Source organism: Balaenoptera borealis (assembly GCF_965194805.1).
Source record: "Balaenoptera borealis genome assembly, chromosome: 7".
Lineage (NCBI taxonomy): Eukaryota > Metazoa > Chordata > Mammalia > Artiodactyla > Balaenopteridae > Balaenoptera > Balaenoptera borealis.
In genome coordinates, this window is record NC_138864.1 from 92,317,718 (window position 1) to 92,334,093 (window position 16,376).

The following is a 16,376-nucleotide window of genomic DNA, read 5'->3' on the forward strand; positions in this document are numbered from 1 at the left end:
CTTTCTCAAAACAGCTCGAGGTTACACTAAATCTTTGCTAAAGTTGAGAATTTGTCCTAACCATGTACAGATGGTAGATCCATAGACATATTCTAAGTCAGCAATAGGCAGCATGAGAGAGAAAGGACATATTTCCTGAAAACTGTAGTCAAAACATTTATATTTTCAAGAACATAAATCCTTTAGGACTTCAGTATCAGGAAGGCAGAAATAAATATCCCTCATCTGTTGGAGGCAACAGAGGAAACAGAAAATGAAGAATCTGTGCCTGGCCAGAGAGAGTTAAACAACCAGGGATAGGGAGGGATATTTGACTTTGTCAAGGGACTAAGCACAATTATTCCCTTTGAATCAAATTTCAATATGGGGATAAAGAGAAAAGGGAAGAAAAGTGGGTCTTCCCCAATACAATTTTTAAATAGCCTTTCATTCATGTATTAGCTTTCTTGAAAATAAATGCAGAGATTGATACAGATGAAATGCCATGCTTTTGGCAACAGGAGGGTCCTATGTATGCATTCAGCTTGCTTGTACAGTTGACAATCATTTCTAAGACTTGAGAAGGCCTTCATCTGGAGAAGCAAGAAGGATCCTTCACACAGGAGAGTGCACATAGGTGAGTGCAATGACTGTGTGAAGAGATAGTAGGTCTGCTGTCTCCAATAGGAGTGACTTGGCATGGTAAAAGCAGTTGATTTCTGCTATGAGAACTGGTTTTGGAATAAGAACGTCTGTCTTTCCAAAACTGGAGCAGAGCTATTAGATCCTATGTCAAAGAGAAATGTTAGGCTCATCTCCTCAGAATTGCCTTTACAACAATTTCTACTGCTTTTCCCTTTAAATTAATTCTCAATGCTTCAAGCAAAGAGCAATAAAACATACTGTGCATCAAATGTTCAGAGCTAAGCCATTCACCAAACACAATGTGCAGACAACTGAGAGGTCAATGATTTTAAGAATCATTAACCTTCTGATTCCTCTGTGGTGTATCCAGCTGGGAGCAAATAAAGTCTCTGCCAGTTCTTAAACAAAGACCCAGGAAATCACAGGAGTTTTTAGCTGAAAGGGAATGAAATGTTTTTTTTAGGGCTTCTCGGAGACCCAGGGAAACACAGTACCAGAGAGGTGTCCGAGGCTACGCAGCTTGGGAGTAGGCAGCCCAGGCTGAAATCCGGTTTGGTGCTCATTCCGCAAGTCAGAGTTGAATGCAGTGGCTCAGAGATGCTCAAAGAGACCTGAAACTCTTCCCACTGCTCTGAGGAGCACACCCGCCTACCTGTTTAAAATTGCCACTCCGCCTCTGTTCCCAGTGCATCATGTCGTGAAAAATAGGAATCATGACATTCCGGAGATCTGGCTGCGGTATCAAGGTCACTTCCAGGAAGGGGCCAATCAGGGCAGGGATGAAATGAAGCTTGTGCTCTCCTAAATTGAATACAATATTTTTGTTTCAGTATATTTAGTTTTAATAAGATTTCAGAAAATTAGTATTATACAGTGTTTAAAACTGTCGTCACAAGAATACATTCAATTACAGTTGTCTCCTCAAGCAAGAAAATATTCCCCTAAACAGATATATAAACAGTAGATTTCCATATGTTAATATTTCTTCATTATTTTTAATTAAAAAACTAGGGATTTACCCTTTTCACAGTTTAAAAAAAAAGCCATAAGGTACAATTAAACATTACATAAATCATTGGGAATTGGTTATGTATACTATTGTACATTCACACATTAAAATTCTTATGCAATCATTAAAAATGAGGTTGAATAAAAAAAAAATGAGGTTGAAGAAGAATAACACAGATGAAGTTTTTCAATATAATTAACTGAAAAAGCAAGGCACTATACAGTATGCACAGGTACATCTTTCATTTAAAAAGAAAATATATATAATAGTCTAGAAGATTATATCCCCTAATACTAACCACAGTGGTTATCTCTGGGTGATGATATTACTGGTGATTTTTATATATGAAAAAAGGTGGTTCCTATCTGTATTATATAATTTTCTTGCTTTTTTATATAATAAACATACAGCCTAAATAAACATTTAAATGTTGATGCAAACAAAAAATAGAACAATTTCCTGAAAAGACTACAATGTGATAATAGTGAGCTCAAAATGGTGTTTAGCAAGTGCTCAAAGGTATGGTATCGATAATTCAGAGGAAAGGAAGGTGGAGGGTGGGCTGGACGTAGATGACTTTGTCTAGCATATGAGTGTTGAGTTCAGTCCATTACCCTAGTCATCCATGTTAAATCTCAGAGTTTCTATTTTTATAATAAGAAAACTGCATGCTATGGAAAATGTACCATGTACATTTCATGTATGTACATTACATGTATAATGTTTCATATCATGGATGAAAGCATATGATACTGAAAGCATCCACTGAAAACCCAAAGAATGAGCTCAGAAGCTGAGCAGTAGAGAGCTGGCTTCATGAAAGAGCATCATTTCTTTTTTTCTTCTTCTTTTCTACCTTTGATCTTTTGTAGTAAGTGTTGAATACATACACACAATCACACTGTTCAGAGTTATTTGTCAATTTTGGAGTTACATATCTTCACGTTAATTATCACTTTCTCTATTTTGTTTTCTGTCCTAGAAGGCATTAAGGTGGCCACAGACTTGGACATACATAAATCCAGGGTGCAAACATACAGTTTAAATTTATATTGACTTTAGAGGGGTTGTAAAAGGAAGGAGAATATGAAGGAAAGAATCTGGAAAGAGGAGAAAAATGATGGATGAGGGTCAGAGATGGGCAAACCCAAGTGGGTGTTTGTGAAGTCGCTGCGTTTTTTTGTTTTTTGTTTTTGAAGTCGCTGTGTTTTGTGACTGGAAGTGCGCTGGGATATTTCAGACGTCTTCAGAATGTGGCCCGCATCTCTTTTTCTCAATATGGGATGACACTAGGACACAATTGGCAGGCCCCTCTCTATCTGAAAGCCCCTTTACTTTACATCACTGCAGTCACATGGTCCTTTCCTCTTTTTCTGATGTTGCATCAAAAGTAACTTCATTGTTTCTTATCATCTCTAAATGACTTATACACATCCATTAAGCGTGAGGAAGAAGCTGGCTTGTAATTCTTCTTGCTTTCTTACCTTTATTTTGGACCCAGGTAATCTTTTATCTTTCCCAAGGGACTACCTAGTTTTCCTCATCAGAGCAAGAACAGTTCCTTCTTATTCATCAAAAGATATAAAAAATAAATAAAATAAACAGATTTAGAAGAAAAAGAAACTTCCTTAAGCCTACCCTTGTATATTTTCCTCCAAAACAATCAATACTTTCAAGACCAACAAACTCACTGTGGCAGAATATACAGAAACATCAATTCATAGGTCTTCTCCCTGTATCTCCCCCATCCTCCCAACATACACATTTCAAGCAGGTAACTAGCAGCCAGCATTTGCAATTCCTTTCCATAGTTATTTTTGTCAGGGCAGAAAGCAGAAGCAACCTGAACTCAATTACTCTTAGTGTCAACTGGAAAAGCCTAAACCCACTCACTGCTTATTCAAGATGTCCTGGCAAGTGAGGGGAAGAAAGAGAAAAAGGGAAGGAGATTCCTGCAGAGATGAAGGCTAGCAAGTCCTGAGATTAATGAGCCTTACACCTGTTTTGTGACCCTGCCCCAGGAGATGGCTGCAAGGCTTCAAAGTCTAGCTACAGATGCTGTGCTCCCACAGAACCACGGACTGAAGGGACTCTGTACTCAGGACAAGGGCCATCTTGGCATGTGACTAATAATGAGGAGGACCTCCCTGCTGCCTTGACACTGTGTAAGACACCAAGCTTTTGCATAGCTTTTGGGTGTGCGTGGGGAAAGGGGGATGAGAGAAGCAGGAAATACAAAATAAAATGAAAATTCCTGCCAGCCCGGATAGTACTCCTACACCTGCAATGGTGGAATGAGATTCAGAGCCACTACATTACGGATCTTTGTTTTTAATCTTTCCTGAGTCTGGCATCCTTTGACCTCTCTAACAAAGAACATTATTAGCATGCACTTATTTTATTTACCATTATTTCACTGAGTATTCTTGAATCTCTTTTTAAAAAGTGTCTTCCATTTATAGACATTTTACAATGTGATTTTCTTCTTTAAAAAATTTTTTACTATGAAAAGTCTCAAATGTACAGAAAATTACAAAGATTAGTAAAATAAATCCCCACATACCCATCATCTAGCTTCAATAATTATCAACATTTTTTTGCTAATCTTGTTTCACCTATCAACCCAACTATTTTTTTCCCCTGGGAAATTTTAAACCAAGTCAGAGACATCATAACATTCTACTTGTACAAACATCAGTAAGCATCTTTAACAGGTAGGTCATTTTATAAATATAGAATCACAATGCCTTTATCAGACCTTCAAAAAAGGCAAACAGTAATTCCTCAAATTAATCTAAAACCAGCCTATATTAAAATTTTCCTGATTGTCTTAAAACATGTCATTTACAGTTGGCTTGTTTCAATCATAATGCAAACAAAATTCATATGCTCTATTTTGTAGCCTGATTTTCTAGGACAGTAGAGAAGCCATACCCACATTTAAATCATTGTGCAGAAATGTATGAGGCTAGTCTTCTTTACTGAAAACAGTTTGGGAACAAAGAATCTGTGCAACCCGTACAAGCCTTCCACCATAGAAAATTTTACTCTTATCCAATCCGCAAAGCAAAATCTTGAGCTATGTATAGCAATGGTAAAATAAACTTCATTTAGATTATTTCTTTTTAAATCACAGATTTAGTATACTTTTCCCATCTCTAATTGTCAGCCACATGGTCTTGTTTTGAAGTATTTAGGGCACCTGCTACTTGGGCTGTTGTATATTTATTCACACAGAGCAGCCTGTTAGGGAAGTATTGATTTTTCTACAGCAGTTACAAGACACTGTGTTTGCAAATGTGGAAGAGAAGCCCACTTTATATTTAGTAAGAATGTTAGTTCAACTAAAAATAGAAAGAAAAAACTTAACCTTGCAGCATGATGAATGGCAAAGGTGGGACACAGCAGTAAAGAATAACCTCTTTCTTTGTAGACTATCCTTGCAAGTACAGGTACAAACATATAAATTTTGGGGAGAAAATTCATGCCTTCCCCCCTCTCGTTTTTTATTGAGGTAACAGTGGTTTATAACATTATATGAATTTTGGGTGCACAACATTGTATTTTGACTTCTATATGCTACAGCATGCTCACCACCAGAAGTTTAGTCTGCATCCATCACCATACAGTTGACTCCCTTTCCCCATTTCACCCTCCCCCACCTCCCTTCCCCTCTGGTAACCATCAATCCATTCTCTGTATCTATGTGTTTGTTTTTGTTTCATTTTGTTTGTTCATTTATTTACTTTTAATATTCTGCATTAATGAAATCATATGGTATTCATCATGGTCTGACTTATTTCACTTAGCATAATACCCTCAAGGTTGTCACAAATGGCAAGATTTCACCTTTCTTATGACTGAGTAGTATTCCATTGCATGTACACACAACATCTTCTTGATGCGTTCATCTGTTGATGGACACTTAGGTTGTTTCCATATCTTGGCTACTGTAAATAATGCTGTAATGAACATAGGGGTGCATATATCTTCTCAAATTAGTGTTTGTTTGTGTTTTTTTGGTATTCTTTGGATAAATACCCAGAAGTAGCATTGCTAGGTTATATGGTAGATCTAATCTTAGTTTTTTGAGGAATCTCCATACTATTTTCCATAGTGGCTGCATCAATTTACATTCCCACCAACGGTATATGAGCGTTCCCTTTCCTTCGCATCCTGTCCAGCACTGCTATTTCTTGTCTTTTTGATGACAGCCATTCTAATGGGCGTAAGGTGATAGCTCATTGTGGTTTTGATAGGAATTTCCCTAATAATTAGTGATGCTGAACATCTTTTCATGTGCCTGTTGGCCATCTGCATATCTTCCTTGAAAAAGATGTCTATTCAGATCCTCTGCCCATTTTTTAATTGTTTTTTTTGTTGTTGTTGAGTTGTATGAGTTATTTATATATTTGGACATTAACCCGTTATTGGATGTATGATTTGCAAATATCTTCTCCCATTTGGTAGGTTGTCTTTTTGTTCTGTTGATTGTTTCTTTTGCTGTGCAGACACTTTTTAGTTTTATGTAGTCCCATTTGTTTATTTTTGCTTTTGTTTCCCTTGCCTAAGTAGACATATCCAGGAAGATATGCTAAGACTAATGTCAAAGAGTGTACTGTCTATGTTTTTTTCTCAGAATTCTATTGTTTCAGGTCTTACATTCAAGTCTTTAATTCATTTTTAGTTAATTTTTGTGTATGGTATAAGCTGGTGGTCTAGTTTCATTCTTTTGCTGTGCAGTTTACCCAGCACCATTTATTAAAGAGACTGTAGTTTCTCCATTTATGTTCTTTGCTCTCTTATAGTAAATTAATTGTCCATATATGTGTGGGTTTATGTCTGGGTTCTCGGTCCTGTTCCATTGATCTGTGTTTCTGTTTTTATGCCAATACCTTGCTGTTTTGATTACTATAGCTTTCTAGTTTAATTTGAAATCAGGGAGTGTGCTACCTCCAGCTTTGTTCTTTTTTCTTAGGATTATTTTGGCTATTCAGGGTCTTTTGTGGTTCCATACAAATTTTAGGATTGTTTGTTCTATTTCTGTTAAAAATGTCATTAGGATTTTGATAGAGATTGCATTGAATCTGTAGATTGCTTTAGGTAATATGGACATCTTAACAATGTTAATTCTTCCATGAGCATGGGATAATTTTCCATTTCTTTGTGCCACCTTCAATTTCTTTCAAAACTGTCTTACTGTTTTCAGTGTACCCGTCTTTCACCTCTGGTTAAATTTATTCCTAGGTATTTTATCCTCCACTCCCCTCCCACTGCAACAGAATATTTTTAGTCCTTCAACTTAATAAATTGAAAATACTGAGGAATAACACATCTAAGAAAAGGTGTTCACTTATCACTATTTGTTTTACTCTTCAAAAATAAATTATTTTATCAAAACCACAATGAGATACCACCTCACAGCCATTAGGGAGGCTACTATAAAAAAACAAAACAAAACAAGACGAGAACAAACAAAAAAACCAGGACATAAGTGCTGGCAAGGATGTGGAGAAACTGGAACCCTGTGCCCTGTTAGTAGGAATGGAAAATGGTGCAGTTGTTATGGAAAACAGTATGGTGATTCCTCAAAACTTAAAAATAGAATTACCATATGAACCACTTCTCACAGGTAAATCGAGGAGCTATAATGATCAGATTTGAAAATCCTAAAGCTTTATGTTTTGTCTATACATTTCTGTATGCAAACTTGTATGTATAGTGCAATATTTATATTATGTATTGATGATATATGAACTCTTGATATACATGTTGTGTCAAAAAAAAAAAAAGCTTTATGTTTAAAAGTAGACTAGTCCCTAAATTATGTATGCCCCTTTTTTCCTTGTCCTCAGTAGAACGCAAAAACTAATTTATTTCTAGCATATGGAAGAGTTTCCACACTTCTGAGGTAAACACCAATGACCAAAATCTTATTTTCATATATTGTCCAGTAAAATTTGTGTTTCTAAATTAGACCAACTGGAAAGTTTCAAGTAACTGTGTATTTAGTGACTCTGGGCATTTCCTCTACTCAATTTATTTTCCAAAACTTAGTGCTTTTTGTATCTACTGAAAAGTACTGAGGATTTTAAATTATGAAATCATAACAGTTTACTTGCTTTATGAAAACATGGTGAATATGTCTTTATCAAGCTTTTTACTGCTCCACACAAACTGGACAAAAAGTTTAAAATATCAGATTTAAAAACTAAGCTTTTAACAGGCATGGACCATTTTTTCTTATATCCCTCAAAATAACTTGCACATGGCCAGTGCTTTATGAAGTATGTTAAATTGAATCTATTGGCCTGTTCCATTAAAAATGAAAATCTATAATTATCTGAATAAATTTTCCTTTAGCATTCAAAATACTCAATATGACAAATTTATAGGTAAACCAAATTATAACTAATGTATTTTTATATTCTTAAGTAACAAGCTGACTTAAGCTCTACAAGGGTGTCAAAATACCCTGAATACTTAATTTTTATTATCATATTTATAAAAATATATGTTGGAAAAGAGGTTTTAACATTTCTAAACATTCTTGAATTCCAGTTGTTGTATAGTAGCAATGACCTTTAAAATTCACCTGATGTTTTGGAAGTCTCAGACCGCAACTCTAGGGAAATAATGCAGAAACCAAGGAATGAAGTGAAAATGTACACTCACCCTATCCTTGAACTATGTCATGCTGGGAATCTGTACTTGAGTCTAATAAGTCTTTTCTAACACAGTGCTAGAGCTAGCCTTTAGGGCTGGAAAAACAAAGAAAGGGGAGAGCGTTGTCTAAAGCAGTGCCTTTTAATCTTAATCTTTAGCCAAGTGCATAAGAATCACCTGGAGAACTTGTAAAAACTCAGACTGCTCTGCCCCTCTCAGAGATTCTCAGAGATTCTATTCCAGTGGGTCTGGGGAGGAGTTAGAGAGTTTGCATTTCTTACAAGCTTCCAGGTGATGCTGTCTACTGAGTGTCACTGTTCTAAGAGCACTGACCTCATGACGTGTTACGGGGACCAATATGCTCCAGAGATTTTTCACATTCTCTAGATTTCTGAGGAAAACTAAGACATAACATAAAACCCAGAGGGGTAGAAATATTTTTATTAAAGACAAAATAGAGGAGAAGAGTTCATGAAGTATACAATGACATGTTTAGTGAGACAAAAGATGCCAGCTTTATTCAGCAAGCCATGGGTCATGGGCCTAAGGGAACAGGTATGCCAGCTTGAAGAAAGATTTATGCGGAAATAACCATATACGGCAATGCTGAGATTTATTTAGAAGAGGTTAACCTGCCATGTTTTCTAACATTCTGTTAACTTAAACGAATCTGTCCTGGTCTTATCATTTGAGCTCCCACAAGAGCCTAAACCACAACAGCATTTCAATGCAGCATTCTTTGGAAAACACTTTGCTAAATTAATGCCAAATGCAATAGGGACATTCCAAGGGTCTTGATCTGTTTTTGAAAAACAAACACACAAAGAATCAACAAAACATAAAGACTGAGAGGAGTGCTCTTCAAATAAGACAAACTGATGCTATTTTTGAGCTGAATCTAAAGACACCTCATGGGCTTCTTCTGGCTGGTTTTGGACAGTCGGAGGTTACTTTCAAGATGCTAACTCGCTTTTTTTTCCATGAAATTATCAGCAAGCATTGAACACTGGGCTCAGTTATATATAACAAGGCTTCCTCAAATTGCCTTGTATATATTGTACACTTGAGGGATATCCTGGTCAAAAATCACTCTGTAACATGAACTGAAGTAAAATGATAATGGTTCTATTTTCACTTACAGAAAACAAATCCTGCCATCTCCAAGTTGTGCTTGGATGAGCCCAAGAGAAAAGATATAATACTTTCAGGTCATTATATATTCAATTCAAATAGGTCCATCACTTTAATAAATCACAAGGAGGAATTACAATGCAGTAACAGCAAATGAATACTATAAACTTGCATAATTAACATACCAAATTAAATAAGTTATGACTTTCAATAAAGAAACCCTATGCCAATGAGAGTTTAAAACAATTTATCTTCTAAATATTATTCTTTTCTACGCAACCAATTTGCTGGATAATATGCTCTTATCTGCTGTGGCAGATTAACACAATTGGATCTGATTACTTCTTAGCAACTGCAGATGTTTAAAATCCTTTGGCTTTACTCTTCATGATATAGGTCATTGGTTTTTAAGTTTCTAAGGGTACAGATGCTCAAGTCAATGTTTCATAAAGTTTATTCTAAATTATTGTCATTCAGAGCCTCAATTCAGAGTTCTAGAAATTTTGAGTTGCTACAATTCCAAACTCTGAAAGGTTAGCTCATTGCTAGAATAGCATGTATTATTGGAACAATGTTAGATTATAAAATTTGTCATTCAGTAATAATGAAACACACAAAAGAAAGGTGAGAACTGGCTGCTGGATAATCATCGACAGGAAGACCCTGGACTTCACCAAGGAGGATACCCCATGTCCAAGGACAGAGGAGAAGCCACAGTGAGACGGTAGGAGGGGTGCAATCAGAGTAAAATCAAATCCCATAACTGCTGGGTGGGTGACTCACAGACTGGCGAACACTTATACCACAGAAGTCCACCCACTGGAGTGAAGGTTCTGAGCCCCACGTCAGACTTCCCAACCTGGGGGTCCGGCAAAGGGAGGAGGAATTCCTAGAGAATCAGACTTTGAAGCCTAGTAGGAATTGACTGCAGGACTTCGACAGGACTGGGGGAAACAGAGACCCCACTCTTGGAGGGCACACACAAAGTAGTGTGCGCATCGGGACCCAGGGGAAAGAGCAGTGACCCTGGGGGGACTGAACCAGACCTATCTGCTGGTGTTGGGGGGTCTCCTGCAGAGGCGGGGGGTGGCTCTGTTTCACCGTGGGGACAAGGACACTGGCAGCGGAGGTTCTGGGAAGTGCTCCTTGGCGTGAGCCCTCCCAGAGTCTGCCATTAACCCCACCAAAGAGCCCAGGTAGGCTCCAGTGTTGGGTTGCCTCAGGCAAAACAACCAACAGGGAGGGAACCCAGCCCCACCCGTCAACAGTCAAGTGGATTAAAGTTTTATGGAGCTCTGACCGCCACAGCAACAGTCAGCTCTACCCACCACCAGAGCCTCCAGAGGTTAGATAGCCTCAACCACCAGAGGGCAGAGAGCAGAAGCAAGAAAAACTACAATCCTGCAGCCTGTGGACCAAAAACCACAGTTACAGAAAGATAGACAAGATGAAAAGGCAGAGGGCTATATACCAGATGAAGGAACAAGAAAAACCCCCAGAAAAACAACTAAATGAAGTGGAGATAGGCAACCTTCCAGAAAAAGAATTCAGAATAATGATAGTGAAGATGATCCAGGACCTCGGAATAAGAATGGAGGCAAAGATTGAGAAGATGCGAGAAATGATTAACAAAGACCTAGAAGAATTAAAGAACAAACGAACAGAGATGACCAACACAATAACTGAAATGAAAACTACACTAGAAGGAATCAATAGCAGAATAACTGGCAGAAGAACGGATAAGTGACCTGGAAGACAGAATGGCGGAATTCACTGCTGCAGAACAGACTAAAGAAAAAAGAATGAAAAGAAATGAAGACAGCCTAAGAGACCTCTAGGACAACATTAAATGCAACAACATTAAACGCAACAACATTCGCATTATAGGGGTCCCAGAAGGAGAAGAGAGAGAGAAAGGACCAGAGAAAATATTTGAAGAGATTATAGTCGAAAACTTCCCTAACATGGAAAAGGAATTAGCCACCCAAGTCCAGGAAGCGCAGAGAGTCCCATACAGGATAAACCCAAGGAGAAACACGCCGAGACACATAGTAATCAAAGTGGCAAAAATTAAAGACAAAGAAAAATTATTGAAAGCAGCAAGGGAAAAACGACAAATAATATACAAGGGAACTCCCATAAGGTTAACAGCTGATTTCTCAGCAGAAACTCGACAAGCCAGAAGGGAGTGGCATGATATACTTAAAGTGATGAAAGGGAAGAACCTACAACCAAGATTACTCTACCCGGCAAGGATCTCATTTAGATTCGATGGAGAAATCAAAAGCTTTACAGACAAGCAAAAGCTAAGAGAATTCAGCACCACCAAACCAGCTCTACAACAAACGCTAAAGGAACTTCTCTAAGTGGGAAACACAAGAGAAGAAAAGGACCTACACAAACAAACCCAAAACAATTAAGAAAATGGTCATAGGAACATACATATCGATAATTACCTTAAATGTGAATGGATTAAATGCTCCAACCAAAAGACACAGGCTTGCTGAATGGATACAAAAACAAGACCCATATATATGCTGTCTACAAGAGACCCACTTTAGACCTAGGGACACATACAGACTGAAAGTGAGGGGATGGAAAAAGATATTCCATGCAAATGGAAATCAAAACAAAGCTGGAGTAGCTATACTCATATCAGATAAAATAGACTTTAAAATAAAGAATGTTACAAGAGACAAGGAAGGACACTACATAATGATCAAGGGATCAATCCAAGAAGAAGATATAACAATTATAAATATATATGCACCCAACATGGGAGCACCTCAATACATAAGGCAACTGCTAACACCTATAAAAGAGGAAATTGACAGTAACACAATAATAGTGGGGGACTTTAACACCTCACTTACACCAATGGACAGATCATCCAAAATGAAAATAAATAAGGAAACAGAAGCTTTAAATGACACAATAGACCAGATAGATTTAATTGATATTTATAGGACATTCCATCCAAAAACAGCAGATTACACGTTCTTCTCAAGTGCGCACGGAACATTCTCCAGGATAGGTCACATCTTGGGTCACAAATCAAGCCTCAGTAAATTTAAGAAAACTGAAATCATATCAAGCATCTTTTCTGACCACAACGCTATGAGATTAGAAAAGAATTACAGGGAAAAAAACGTAAAAAAGACAAACACATGGAGGCTAAACAATACGTTACTAAATAACCAAGAGATCACTGAAGAAATCAAAGAGGAAATCAAAAAATACCTAGAGACAAATGACAATGAAAACACGACGACCCAAAACCTATGGGATGCAGCAAAAGCAGTTCTAAGAGGGAAGTTTATAGCTATACAAGCCTACCTAAAGAAACAAGAAACATCTCAAGTAAACAATCTAACCTTACACCTAAAGAAACTAGAGAAAGAAGAACAAACAAAACCCAAAGTTAGTAGAAGGAAAGAAATCATAAAGATCAGAGCAGAAATAAATGAAATAGAAACAAAGAAAACATTAGCAAAGATCAATAAAACTAAAAGCTGTTTCTTTGAGAAGATAAACAAAATTGATAAGCCATTAGCCAGACTCATCAAGAAAAAGAGGGAGAGGACTCAAATCAATAAAATCAGAAATGAAAAAGGAGAAGTTACAACAGACACTGCAGAAATACAAAGCATCCTAAGAGACTACTACAAGCAACTTTATGCCAATAAAATGGACATCCTGGAAGAAATGGACAAATTCTTAGAAAGGTATAACCTTCCAAGACTGAACCAGGAAGAAACAGAAAATATGAACGGACAAATCACAAGTAATGAAATTCAAACTGTGATTAAAAATCTTCCAACAAACAAAAGTCCAGGACCAGATGGCTTCACAGGTGAATTCTATCAAACATTTAGAGAAGAGCTAACACCTATCCTTCTCAAACTCTTCCAAAAAATTGCAGAGGAAGGAACACTCCCAAACTCATTCTATGAGGCCACCATCAACCTGATACCAAAACCAGACAAAGACACTACAAAAAAAGAAAATTACAGACCAATATCACTGATGAATATAGATGCAAAAATCCTCAACAAAATACTAGCAAACAGAATCCAACAACACATTAAAAGGATCATACACCACGATCAAGTGGGATTTATCCCAGGGATGCAAGGATTCTTCAATATACACAAATCAATCAATGTGATACACGATATTAACAAATTGAAGAATAAAAACCATATGATCATCTCAATAGATGCAGAAAAAGCTTTTGACAAAATTCAACACCCATTTATGATAAAAACTCTCCAGAAAGTGGGCATAGAGGGAAACTACCTCAACATAATAAAGGCCATATATGACAAACCCACAGCCAACATCATTCTCAATGGTGAAAAACTGAAAGCATTTCCTGTAAGATCAGGAACGAGACAAGGATGTCCACTCTCACCACTATTATTCAACATAGTTCTGGAAGTCCTAGCCACGGCAATCAGAGAAGAAAAAGAAATATAAATTGGAAAAGAAGAAGTAAAACTGTCACTGTTTGCGGATGACATGATACTATACATAGAGAATTCTAAAACTGCCACCAGAAAACTGCTAGAGCTAATTAATGAATATGGTAAAGTTGCAGGATACAAAATTAATGCACAGAAATCTCTTGCATTCCTATACACTAATGATGAAAAATCTGAAAGAGAAATTATGGAAACACTCCCATTTACCATTGCAACCAAAAGAATAAAATACCTAGGAATAAACCTACCTAGGGAGACAAAAGACCTGTATGCAGAAAACTATAAGACACTGATGAAAGAAATTAAAGATGATACCAACAGATGGAGAGATATACCATGTTCTTGGATTGGAAGAATCAATATTGTGAAAATGACTATACTACCCAAAGCAATCTACAGATTCAATGCAATCCCTATCAAATTACGAATGGCATTTTTTACGGAGCTAGAACAAATCATCTTAAAATTTGTATGGAGACACAAAAGACCCCGAAGAGCCAAAGCAGTCTTGAGGGAAAAAAATGGAGCTGGAGGAATCAGACTCCCTGACTTCAGACTATACTACAAAGCTACAGTAATCAAGACAATATGGTACTGGCACAAAAACAGAAACATAGATCAATGGAACAAGATAGAAAGCCCAGAGATAAACCCACGCACCTATGGGCAACTAATCTATGACAAAGGAGGCAAAGATATACAATGGAGAAAAGACTGTCTCTTCAATAAGTGGTGCTGGGAAAACTGGACAGCTACATGTAAAAGAATGAAATTAGAATACTCCCTAACACCATACACAAAAATAAACTCAAAACGTATTAGAGAGCTAAATGTAAGACTGGACACTATAAAACTCTTAGAGGAAAACATAGGAAGAACACTCTTTGACATAAATCACAGCAAGATCTTTTTTGATCCACCTCCTAGAGTAATGGAAATAAAAACACAAATAAACAAATGGGACCTAATGAAACTTCAAAGCTTTTGCACAGCAAAGGAAACCATAAACAAGACGAAAAGACAACCCTCAGAATGGGAGAAAATATTTGCAAACGAATCAACGGACAAAGGATTAATCTCCAAAATATATAAACAGCTCATTCAGCTCAATATTAAAGAAACAAACAACCCAATCCAAAAATGGGCAGAAGACCTAAATAGACATTTCTCCAAAGAAGACATACAGACGGCCACGAAGCACATGAAAAGATGCTCAACATCACTAATTATTAGAGAAATGCAAATCAAAACTACAATGAGGTATCACCTCACACTAGTTAGAATGGGCATCATCAGAAAATCTATAAAGAACAAATGCTGGAGAGGGTGTGGAGAAAAGGGAACCCTGTTACACTGTTGGTGGGAATGTAAATTGATACAGTCACTATGGAGAACAATATGAAGGTTCCTTAAAAAACTAAAAATAGAATTACCATATGACCCAGCAATCTCACTACTGGGCATATACCCAGGGAAAACCGTAATTCAAAAAGACACATGCACCCCAATGTTCATTGCAGCACTATTTACAATAGCCAGGTCATGGAAGCAACCTAAATGCTCATCAACAGACGAATGGATAAAGAAGATGTGGTACATATATACAATGGAATATTACTCAGCCATAAAAAGGAACGAAATTGAGTCATTTGTTGAGACGTGGATGGATCTAGAGACTGTCATACAGAGTGAAGTAAGTCAGAAAGAGAAAAACAAATATTGTATATTAACGCATGTATGTGGAACCTAGAAAAATGGTACAGATGAGCCAGTTTGCAGGGCAGAAGTTGAGACACAGATGTAGAGAACGGACATATGGACACCAAGGGGGGAAAACTGCAGTGGGGTGGGGATGGTGGTGTGCTGAATTGGGCGATTGAGATTGACATGTATACACTGATGTGTATAAAATTGATGCCTAATAAGAACCTGCAGTATAAACAAACAAACAAGACAACTAATTCTAAACTTTCATTGGGTTATTTGTATGGAAATATGTTAATATAAATGTTTCAGACATTACATGAAATTTCTAGAAATATTATATGTTCTGGTATAATGTTATAAGTCATAATCCTAGTTATTACTTTAAAATGTATATCTCAGAAATAACTAATTTTCTTGTCAACTGCATTATTATGAACTTTCATCAAATCTTTAACTGTGGTCATTTTTAAGTCTTTTGTCATTTACAGACAGTTCTGGGTGTACTCTGATGCTTTTGCAAATATGTTCCTATAAAAGGGTTTCATCTTCAAGAAATTCATGGAAAAGACTCTGACAAGTACAGGTTTCTGGTAACTGACTGTACTGCTGAACTGAAAGAATAAGCATTTTCAGAACTCTAATGAAAAACTGATGAACTCATAAAAGTACTAACAAAAGATCAAGATTAAAAAAAAATTAATTACATGGGACTGAGTGAACTGATGAGGATGAGTATAATTTTTGTGACTTTCTGT

The 16,376-nt window shown here is 36.8% G+C and overlaps 1 protein-coding gene across 4 annotated transcripts in view; it reads right to left on the reverse strand.

Moving 5' to 3' along the window:
* The window catches only part of DOCK4 (dedicator of cytokinesis 4), a 486,764-nt gene that overhangs the window by 58,971 nt on the left and 411,417 nt on the right, over nucleotides 1–16,376 (reverse strand). For all 4 annotated transcript variants that reach the window (XR_014246916.1, XM_082399962.1, XM_082399963.1 and 1 more), the window contains one exon: nucleotides 1,277–1,425. Coding sequence is in view for 3 of the 4 variants with exons in the window: in XM_082399962.1 (XP_082256088.1) it covers nucleotides 1,277–1,425 (149 nt within the window). In the remaining variant the exon portion in view is untranslated. The remainder of the gene's footprint in view (nucleotides 1–1,276; nucleotides 1,426–16,376) is intronic.